This window comes from Perognathus longimembris, chromosome 4 (assembly GCF_023159225.1).
Source record: "Perognathus longimembris pacificus isolate PPM17 chromosome 4, ASM2315922v1, whole genome shotgun sequence".
NCBI lineage: Eukaryota > Metazoa > Chordata > Mammalia > Rodentia > Heteromyidae > Perognathus > Perognathus longimembris.
This window is the reverse complement of record NC_063164.1, coordinates 37,102,200-37,114,203: the sequence shown is the minus strand read 5'-3', so window position 1 is coordinate 37,114,203 and position 12,004 is coordinate 37,102,200. Positions and strand designations below refer to the sequence as shown.

The window sequence follows — 12,004 nt, the reverse complement described above, 5'->3', positions numbered from 1 at the left end:
GAATTAAAAGAGGCCCTTGGAAAATTGGTAAAGTTTTAGAATAGTTTTTCAAGAATAATCTTTTTCGTTGTGTTTGAAGTCAGACGTAAAGATTTGCTTTCTAAAGATAATAAAATAGTAACTACAAAAATACTTTATTTTATTTTTATATTGCAATTTGATTTTGTCAGAAAAATTGGTACGTAAGAGAAACGTCTGTATTGCTGTACTCATAAAGACTTAGTTCAGAGATGAAATACTTGGTTTTGTTTGATTTTTTTTGCTTTACTTTTTTAATTGAAAATATACATAAAAGTATATACATTTGTACATGGTAGATTCTTGGTATTTGGGGATTTATATGGTTCCCAGGAGAATGCCATAAAGGAAAAACTGTAAGTATTCAGGATACATCAAGTTTAAACAACTAATGATAATACAGGACCGACTGAGAGCTTTTCTGCATCAACTGAGCTACATAATGTGTGCGTGGGAACTTTTTTGTTTTACTATACTTGGGCATAACCATGTATAATAAATCATTGAATAAAGTGGGCTTGCAGTATACACCTCAAATTTATTTTATAGATGTAATTTAACCCTAATTTTTTTTTTTTTTTTTTTTTGGCCAGTCCTGGGCCTTGGACTCAGGGCCTGAGCACTGTCCCTGGCTTCTTCCCGCTCAAGGCTAGCACTCTGCCACTTGAGCCACAGCGCCACTTCTGGCCATTTTCTGTATATGTGGTGCTGGGGAATCGAACCTAGGGCCTCATGTATCCGAGGCAGGCACTCTTGCCACTAGGCTATATCCCCAGCCCTTAACCCTAAATTTTTTAACACTACCATTTAAGTCATGTAACCTTATAATTTTAAGTTTCACTTTTCAAGATAATATTTCAGTTAAAGTCTTTGCCTCCATTTTTAAAGTTTTACTCTCTTCGTTGCCTTTCTTCTAGTGCTTTGTATTTTTTTAGTAATTACCTTCTCAAGCATTAATAATGAAAAACGTGCTTTTACATGTATTTTGAAGTTGTCCAAGGTTGACATGATGGTGGCAGAGATGAAACAAGCATCTTAGTCTCTAAATTTCTATTCCGCTTTATCCTTCCATTGTTATAGACCCTTGTCCTCCTTTGGGCCCATAAAATATTTGAAAACTATGAGTTTAATTAAATATTGAATGTTATGAAAGGACACAGATAAGATAACATGGCAGCAAAATCCATGAGAGAGTGATAGTACTATTGAGGAAATAGTTTGTCATGTAATAATAATTTTTAGTTTGGAAGCAATCATGTATTTTTTTTTCCTTTTTGCTGGTTCTGGGGCTTGAGCTCAGGGCCTAGGTGCTGTTCCTGAGCCTCTTTGTGCTCCAAGCTAACGCTCTACCACTTGAGCCACAGTGCACCAATTCTGGACTTTTCTGAGTGGTTTTATTGGAGGTAATCAGTCTCACAGACTTTTCTTCCCCAGACTGGCTTCAAACCATGATCTCAGCATCCTGCATAGCTAGGATTACAGGTGTGACCACCTGTGTCCAGAGGTTTTTTTCTTATTTTCAGTTTTCCAGTTTTTGAATTTAAGAATTATTTATCTTTGTTTGTATTGTGTGTTCTCTTTTTTTTGGTGATGGTCAGGAGTTTGAACTCAGGGCCTCACACTTGTTAAGCATGCATTCTACTACTTGAGCCAAACTCCCAGCCTTAGAATCCTTAAAACTGACTTTGGAGTTATAACATATATTTTTAGATCCAAATGTAATAAAATAGAACTTTTTAATCATTCTTTAGAAATATTGCCAAGTTGAGGTAAACAGTATAAGTTAGAAATCATGCATAAATTTGATAGGAAAAAAATCACATGATTTTTTTTTGACATACATGGATTTATAATGTATATGTACTTAGAAGCAGAGTGGCCAGCTGTTTCTGTTTGTTCTCTGAAGTCTGCTCACCTCTCCCTGGGATAATTATTAATAGGGCCCAGTTTCACTGAGTTTCATATGAGTGAATGAGTTTGTGTGATGTGTTAGGGTTCTTCAGAACACATGGTCTATACCAGAAATTAAAGTGAAGATCACTGTACTTGTGAGGTTTGCTTACACTTGAGCTGCAAGTTTTTCATTCCAATCTCCTTTCTATTTCATGTAATTCTTGGCTTGGTGACATAGAAAAGTTACCGTTTTGTTTCTACTTACATATTAATGACTGCCTGTTGTACCTTAGTGGCACCTCTGTAGGGTTTATAAAACTGATGGCTCACACCTGTAATCCTAGCTACTCAAGAGGCTGAGATCGTGGGATTGTGGTTCAAAGCCAGCCTTGATGGGAAAATCCATGAAACCTTGATCTCTAGTTAACCAGCAAAAAGCCAGAAACAGAACTGTAGCTCAAGTAGTAGAGCACCATCTTAAGGGCTGGGGGGAAGCTCAGTGCCAGTGCACAGATCCTGAGTTCAAAACCCAGTACCCACACACAAAAAAACAATAAAAGAACAATGCTGGATAGTACTTCTGTGGCTGGATCTGATACCACAAGATGAGATGCTTACAGACAGGAAATAGTACTCATACCTGTAATTCTAGTTACTCAGGAGGCTGAGATATGAAGATACCAGTTCAAAGTCAGCCCAGCCACAAAAGTCCTCATGAGATTCTTTTCTCTAACACCTCAAATAAACAGAAATGGAGCTGTGGCTCAAAGTGGCAGAGCATCTATTTTTAGCAAGTTCAAGGCCATGAGCTCAGGGACAGCCCCCCCCCCCACCCCGCCCTCCCAAATACACAGTTTCTAAAAGGGCTAGTTCCTTCTATGTGGTTGAGTGTAGGTAGGGAAACGGAGGCAGCACCCTTTTTACCTAAAAGGTAAACTTGTATATTGTTTGTCATCTAATTTAGAACTATTACTCTTACCTGATTATTTTAAGCTTTTGTCTCCCTCCCTCTCCCCAGTATTTGTCTTAAACATGCTTATATTTATTCTTTAATTTCTTGAAGTAACATTTGTGGTTCAGTTGTGGGAAAATCTTAGATTGGCATTAAAAATTTTAAAGTTCATTTATGGTTTTAATGTTTTATTTTCTTCAGGTGGATGTTAATTTTTTTGAATCTGCTTTTAAATAGGCATTCTATTGGAGATACCAAAGTTCCATTTTGCCTTCAGTCATGTGTAAAACCTTTGAAATATGCCATTGCTGTTAATGATCTGGGAACTGAGTATGTACATCGATATGTTGGGAAAGAGCCAAGTGGATTAAGATTCAACAAACTGTTTTTGAATGAAGATGGTAAGAAATATTTTATTTTTCTCTGCAATTGTAAGTAAATAGAACAATGTTTTGAAGATTAAAAGAGTTGCTTCTTTGTAAAATTTGCCACAATATTTTTGGGAAATTCATAGAGATAATTTAACCACCTTTTTTTTCAAATTTTTATTATCAAACTGATGTACAGAGAGATTACAGTTTCATACGTTAGGCATTGGATACATTTCTTGTACTGTTTGTTACCTCGTCCCTCATTCCCCCCTCCTTCCTCCCCCTTTCTCTTTCCCCCCATGAGGTGTTCAGGTGATTTACACCAAACAGTTTTGCAAGTATTGCTTTTGTTGTTTGCCTTTTTTTACCCTGTGTCTCTCGATTTTGGTATTCCCTTCCAATTTCCTAGTTCTAATACCAGTATACATGGTTTCCAATATACTCAGATAAGATTACAGAGATAGTGTAGATACAACCACAGGAAGGTGGTACAAGAACATCATCAATAGTAGAAGCTACAGATACACATGGGACATTGAAAGTAGTTAAAACTGTGATATAACAATTGTTTCCATAACATGGAGTTCATTTCACTTAGCATCATCTTATGTGTTCATAAGGGTATAGCTATTGGGCTCTTGTGAACCTCTGCTGTGACTTGCTTAAGCCTGTGCTAATTATTCCCAATAAGGGAGACCATAGAGTCCATGTTTCTTTGGGTCTGGCTCACTTCACTTAGTATAATTTTTTCCAAGTCCTTCCATTTCCTTACAAATGGGGCAATGTCATTTTTTCTGATAGAGGCATAAAATTCCATTGTGTATATGTACCACATTTTCCTGATCCATTCTTCTACTGAGGGGCATCTGGGTTGGTTCCAGATTCTAGCTATGACAAATTGCGCTGTGATGAACATTGTTGTGCTGGTGGCTTTACTGTGATTTTGTTTGTGGTTTTCGGATAGATACCCAAAAGTGGGGTTGCTGGGTCATAGGGGAGTTCTATATTTAGCCTTCTGAGGAATCTCCATACTGCTTGCCAGAGTGGCTGAACCAGTTTACATTCCCACCAACAATGAAGAAGGGTTCCCTTTTGGCCACATCCCCTCCAACAATTGTTATTGTTAGTTTTCTTGATAAAGGGCATTCTTACTGGTGTGAGATGGAATCTCAATGTTGTTTTGATTTGCATTTCTTTTATGGCCAGTGATGTAGGACACTTTTTCATATGTCTCTTGGCCATTCTCATTTCCTCATCAGAGAAGTCTCTTTGTAAGTCTTTAGCCCACTTGATGAGGGGGCTATTGGTTCTTTGCGTTAACCCCCTATTTTTAAAAATGATTATTCTTAGGTATATCTTGCTGGGAAAATAGAACGGGGAGAAGATGAGGGAGTAATATTTTGAGTAAAATCTCAAAATAGCTGGCATTTGCTAAAAAATTCAGTTAGATACTGCTGAAAATGTTGTGTATGACTACAACCATATTGGTAATTTTTGCATCATCTACATGTATCATTTAGATTCAGTTTAGCCAAAAGCTGATCTGTTCTATTATACTTGGATTTAAAAATAAGTGCATTCTAGGGGCTGGGAATATGGCCTAGTGGGAAGAGTGCTTGCCTCCTACACATGAATCTCTCGGTTCGATTCCCCAGCACCACATATATGGAAAATGGCCAGAAGGGGTGCTGGGCTCAGGTGGCAGAGTGCTAGCCTTGAGCGGGAAGAAGCCAGGGACAGTGCTCAGGCCCTGAGTCCAAGGCCCAGGACTGGCCAAAAAAAAAAAAAAAAAGTGTATTCTAGATTCAAAGTCAACTTTAAGAATGGTTTATATGAAAAGAAGACAGAATTTTTGTGAAGAGAAAAATCATGTGACGTTTCTTCTGAATTAAAGCATTTATTAATACTTGGAAGAACCAACTGTGCTCTAAATTTCTAGCCCACTTTCCACTTTTTCAGGTTCTTTCCTTTAGTGGGTCTATAAAATGCTGAATTAAATATTAGATATGAAAGGATAGTGCAGTGATGTGGTTTTATATCACGATACTAATGCCACTAATTAGTAGTACTTCTGTTTTGCATATTCATGTTGTTCATGTGGGTTCACATACTATCATGAAAGAAAGCTTTGTATTAGACTAGAGATATAAATTCAAGGATATATGGTATTCATAAAACTGTATTCTTACTTTTGTACATAATATATTTTTTAAGCTTTCATATTAAAAAGTTAGGTACTAGTGAAAATATTCAGTGGATAGGTTTTATTTTTATATTTTTAGTGGTGTTGATCTTTCTCTGTTACATTTGATATCTGAAAACATACCTTGACAAATAGTTGGGCAACTTACAAGTGAATTTATTACCTTAATTGGAATTCAAAGGGAAAAGAGGAATCCAGGCGCCAGTGGCTCATGCCTGTAAATGGTTCAAAGCCAGCCCAGGCAGGAAAGGTCCATGACTCTTATCTCCAACTAACCACCAGAAAACTGGATTGGTGCTATAGCTCAAGTGGTAGAATGCTAGCCTTGTACTGAAGAGCCTCATGACCAACAACAACAAAAAAAAAAAGGAGGAAAAAGGTGCTTAGCAGTATTTATCTGATAAAGATGCTAAATTTAAACAACAAAGTTGATGCAAACTATATTACAGTACTCACATGAATTGTTTTCTGTTTTTAATATTTCAGTTATATACATGATTATTTAACTTGGGTAAGATACAGAATTATAGGAAGAGTAAAGATGGGGATAATGTTTTCAAGAAATACAAATTACAATTCTCCTGTCTGTCTTTTGTGTATCTGGGATTACAGGAACGTACCACCATGTTATCCTAAATAAACAACTTCTAAGAATACTTTTGTCCTTAAGTAAATAAACATTAGCAGCCTTCTATGTAGCCTCAATTATGAACCAGTCTTTGTGAAGTTTATATGCTGAGTATTTTGAAAAGCTAATGTGACATGAAAATATTCTGGGTATTTTGTGCTTTGGGAAGAATAAATCATGTTATAATTGATCGGTTTTATGTATTAAAAACATGCACAATAATTTCAAATGTTGCTCAGGTTCATTTTGTTGATATAACAAGATGTAATATATGCCGTTATTTTAAATGTAGTGTTTATTAAATTTGCATATGTATCTATTCTATTGTCTGTAAATGTTTTTAATTGAGTAAGAATTCTAAATTTAACCCCTCAGTTAGGTCCGACTTACCTACAGAAGATTGGTAAACAGGTATATTTCAGACTTAGGTCTTAGACTGAGGTTTTTTTTACTGCAGTTAGCGTAGTGTTATATTATCTTTTGCGAGTTCATGTTCATGCTTGATTATCACTTAAAGACAGAGTGAGCATGATTAATCTAAAAGTTGGGCTGGTATGCCATGAAATAATTTGATATTCTTTGAAAGATTTTAAGTGTGTTTTATGTGAAACTTGAATATTTTATCATTTAGTACCCAAATATTTCTTAAAATATTTATTTAGTACCCCATTATGTGATGTGCACATATCTGCCTCCTATGTCTGTAGTGCCTAAACTTGATACTGTATATAAAAAAAAAACAAAAGCTACAAAACAAGAACACAAACATCTACATAATGAAAGTAGGACGTAATTAGCCAATCAGATTTCTGTATGCTGCTTTCATTTTGCTTGTGGTTTTTCTTTCAGTAGATTGTATTTGGAAATTTTTTTTATCTTTTTCTCCTTGACCTGTAGAAGTATTCTAGGACAGCAAGTAGTATACTACTTAGTCAGCATAACTTGGAATAGGTGAAATTTTAGTTATAATAGTTAGCTATAACATGAAGATTTTCACTTTTGAAGCTTGTATTTATGAGCAATTAAAAATGAGCAATTGCTGTAAAATTTATTTGTTATGAAATGTGAGTTCTGACATTTGTGTGCATTAAATAATTTTCAAATCAAGCCAAAAGACAGTGTATTACCTCATGAAATATAGGATTGATTATTGTGTATGAAGTTTATAATAGATCATTATTAAGTATACTATCCTAGGGGTCTCTTGAATTTATTCTTTTTTTTTTCTAACTGAAATTTTGTATCCTTTAGTCAAGATCTTCCCCAGCCCACATTCACTTTGTCCTTAGCCCTGGTAACCAACATTTTATTCTGTCCTTCTGTGAGTTCAGTATTTTTAGATTCCACCCAGAAAGTAAAATCACATAGTATTTATCCTTTTTATCTCGCCAGTTCTTTCAGCATGATATAACCTCGAGGGATATCCATGTTACTGTCAATGAAATCTTTTTTTAAACATTTTAAGGCTTTATACTATTTCTTGTATTTATACCACATTTTTTATATTTACTCATTTTTAGACACTCATTTTAGGTTGATTTTTATATCTTATCTGTTGTGAATAGTGCTCCAGTAAACATAGGAATATAGATATCTCTTCAGTATAATGATTTCATTTCCTGTGGGTGTAAATACAGTATAGAGAGATTAAAGAATCTAGAATTCACAATTTAAAATATAGCTTCTGAATCACATTGTTTATCTTCTGTTGTAGGAAACTAGTGTGCTGTCTTTTACTCAGTCTTTTTTCTCTCTATTTTTTAATTAAAAAATTAATAGTTCTAATGAGATAGCATTCACATAAATATCATGGAATTGATTTTACTTAAAATGTGTACATTGATGGCTTCTATATTCATACACTATGTGATCAACACCACAGTTTTAGAACACTTTCACCACTCCCAAGGAAATTCCATATCCATTGCAGTTATTCTTCCATTCTTTTGTAGTCCTGTAAACTAGTGGTCTACTAGTAAATTTACTGTCTTGATACATTTTTCTGTTTGGGAAAGTTCATGTGATTGAAATCATGTATTTGGTCTTTTATGACTGGATATTGTTTTTAAGGTGTAGCTTTATTCCTTTAAAAATTATTTCAGGAACTAGGATGTGGCCTAGTGGTAGAATGCTTGCCTAGCATGCACAAACCTTTGGGTTTGATTGCTCAGCATCACAGTAACAGAAAAAGCCAGAAGTGGCACTGTGACTCTAGTGGTAGAGCGCTAGCCTTGAGCACAGAGAGGTTCAGGGACAGAGTCTAGGCCCTGAGTTCAAGCCCTAGGACTGGCAAAAACAAAACAAAAAACTATTTCATTGTATGGGTAATACAAAGTTGTTTTTTTTAATCCACCTTGGAAATATACTTGATTTAGTTTTCTGCCTTGCTGTGAATGTTTGTATGCAAGTTTTTATATGAACATATGATTTGATTTCTCCTCGTTATATACCTAAAGGTAGAATTACTGAATAATACAGTAATTCTGTGTTTAACATTTTGAAGAGCTTCCAGACTTTTCCCCAGAATTCAGGGTTATTAAGCTACAGTCTTATCTCAAAAAATGTAGTTTCCTTAAAATTCAAAGGGAGTAATGGTACAGCAATAATTTAATGCATTCTACTAAAAATGTCAAGTTAGTTAAGAGCTTATTCATTCAGCGATAAATAACCGCCATTAACAGATAAATTAGGACATCTACTTATGAATACATAGTTCCACTGCTCCTAAGAAGCTTTCATTTAGCATTTATTGCTATTCAGTGAATGAAAATGTAACCAGTTAAGATTTGAAAATTATGTCATAAGAATTAGAAGCAGGATTATGGATAGACTCAAAATTTAAACTAATTTTAATTATATAAGAAACCTATCATTTACACTATCAGGAAAGGTTAGAAATCATAGAAAATACTAATTAGCCTATCTTCTTTTTATCTTATGTGTAGCACTGTACTTGTGTTTTGTTCTATGCTTTCTATGTGTTTATACAGAAGCACCAAAAAAAACCCAAAAACCAAACACCATGTTTTATCTGGGTGCCAGTGGCTCACACCTGTAATACTAGGTGCTAAGGACTGTAGTTGGAAGCCAGCACAGGTAGGAAAGTCTATGAGACTATCTCCAGTTAACCACAAAAAGCCAGAAGTGGAGCTGTGGCTCAATTGGTAGAATGCTAGATAGCCTTGAGCAAAAAACAACTCAGAGCCCAGGCCCTGGACCAGCCCAAGCTCAGGACCAGCACCCCCAAGACCTCCGCAAAACAAAAGGCCATCAACAACCCCCCCCCCCAAAAAAAAAAACACACACATGTGTTTTAAAAAATAGAATTTGGAACAGAACCTTTCCTGAAGTTTTGTTTTTTTCTTAAATATAGTAGTAGTATTTGAGTGTATCACTATTCAGACTCTCATGTTCTTGTTTGACTGTATGGCTTAAAAAGAATTGTTATTGTAGAGTTGATATACAAAGGAGCTACAGTTACATAAATCAGGTGATAAGTAATGATTACAGTCTTTTTTGAACCATACCGTCCCTTCCTTCCTTCTCTCCCAAGATAGCAAGTTCATTTTCCACATTGTGTCTATTGAGTATTACTGTTGTATTTGATCATCCTTGTTTTACATTTTATGTGCTCTCTCCTACCCTCTCAAATACAAACTAACGAGACAAAAGGAGGGCTGGGGATATGGCCTAGTGGCAAGACTGCTTGCCTCCCATACATGAAGCCCTGGGTTCAATTCCCGAGCACCACATATACACAAAACGGCCAGAAGTGGCGCTGTGGCTCAAGTGGCAGAGTGCTAGCCTTGAACAAAAAAAGAAGCCAGGGACAGTGCTCAGGCCCTGAGTCCAAGCCCCACTACTGGCAAAAAAAAATAAAAAATAAAAAAAAGACAAAAGGAAAAGAAAACAAAAACAGCAACAATGGCAAATAAAAGATGTCTCTTGTTTCCTTTTCTTGGAGTTCATAGTCATAGAATATTATTTTATATGATCATCTGCACATAGCTATTGAGCCTTTGTCAACCACTCTTAGGCATATTCTCCTTTGACCTCACAGTATGTGTATGTTGAGTCTGTCCTAATTTATCATGTCCCAGTATGTGTGCATATATGTATTTATTTAAATCATTTAGTGTGTTTGCTTGTAGATTTATAGGCACATTCTAGTTACCACAAATGAGGAAACCATACAGCCTTTGTTTCTTTGGCTCTGGCTTACTTTGCTTAATATAATTTTTTCCAAGTTTTTCAATTTCCTTACAAGTAGTACACTGTCATTCTTTCTTATGGATGAGTAGAATTCCATTGTGTATGTATACCACATTTTCTTGATTCATTTGTCCACTGAGGGACATGAAGGTTGATTCCATATCTTGGCTATCCACAGAAACATGAGAAGTTTGAGACTGTGTGATCACTTTTAAGGCCGAATTGTGGAAGTGAACTACTAGTTTGATATGTTGCTAACAAAGAGCATGGTGCTATTCACTTCAAAAAACGTTTCTGCTTAGGTGTAAAGAACATATGCATACAAGAAGATGGTTCCAAGTATTTGAAATAATGCTGTTGCTCTTGTATTTTACAGACAAACCACACAATCCTATGGTAAATGCTGGAGCAATAGTTGTGACTTCATTAATAAAGGTAAAATGTTGACATTTCCTTTTAATCTAGTAACCTTTTTTAATAACTAAGGCACAAACCTGCATTTTGAAATGTTTATGTAGGACTGTGTTACGTTTTCTCTGAGTTAAGAAAGTAACTTTGTAGTATAGGTTTAGGATTTCTATTTTACAAATAATGCTCTGATGTTATAATTTCAAGGCCAAAATGAAAAACAGATGACTCATTGTAAATCCAACTTTTAGTTCTATCTTTTGACTTGAAGATCTGGTAAAGGTTTAAGAAGGTTGTTGAATATGAGGTATAGAAGTTTTTAAGTTTTAGTATTGTTTTCTTTTCCTTTTGGCTCTCCTATAATGAACAGATGTTAACTAAATTATAAGGTTTACTATATATTTTGTTATTAGCCTATACAAAAGCAAATTTCTAATTCAGTTTAAGATAAAATACTTTTATCTACTATTAGATATCTTCAAGTCTTATACCTTCATAGACTGGAATCATAATTTTCATTTTCAACTTGTTTTGTTTGTTATATTTAAATCATGCCATTACTAGAGAAAATAAGGCTTATTCCAATTATTAAGTATATTTTTTGTTATGCTTTGATGTTTGCAATGTATGTTGATTTTTTTTAATTTGGTGTGTCTTAATAATTGGAAGCTCTACTGTTGTTTTGAAATCAGTGTTTCAAAATGGTTCTACTAACCATTGTTAATAAATGTAAACAATTATCATACAATAGAACCATTTCTTTAGATTTTTTCAACTTTAAATTTCTAATTTTAAATTTTATACAACTCTACTGTACTTGGAACATTTATATATTTTCTTCAGTAAACTTGTGCCTGTTTATTCCACACTAAAATAAAGCATAATTATTACCTTTCTAAATTCATTGTTAATGGGTACCCTAATAATGCTTGAGGATTACCGCTTTGCCCGATTTATAGAAATTTATGTAATTCATATACTAGAAATTCATATTATAAAATAGATTTTATGGCCAAATATTTGAAAGTGTATCTAATTTTAATAGGCTTAGGAAGTTTTTTATTTTCCACTTTCGTGATTTGCGGCTGCTTTATGTAGAAACAGTTGTCATTCTGAAGTAAAAGAAACTATTGTAAAAAATTGCATTACAATTTGCAGAAGGCACAGTTCTGCCCTTAGGTAGCATATATTGAGTATTGAATATGTATAATTAAATCTAATGAAAAGGATCATTAGATGCAATACATATTATGAGAGTTTCATTAATAGCTCAGATTTGAACAAGTAACAAATTAAAAGAACAGGAATGTATGTGGTAA

At 34.5% G+C, this 12,004-nt stretch overlaps 1 protein-coding gene across 3 annotated transcripts in view; it reads left to right on the top strand.

The window, feature by feature from the left end:
- The window catches only part of Gls (glutaminase), a 76,700-nt gene that overhangs the window by 20,100 nt on the left and 44,596 nt on the right, over positions 1-12,004 (top strand). For all 3 annotated transcript variants that reach the window (XM_048345070.1, XM_048345072.1, XM_048345073.1), the window contains exons 6-7: positions 3,101-3,264; positions 10,654-10,712. In XM_048345070.1, coding sequence (XP_048201027.1) covers positions 3,101-3,264; positions 10,654-10,712 — 223 coding nt within the window. The remainder of the gene's footprint in view (positions 1-3,100; positions 3,265-10,653; positions 10,713-12,004) is intronic.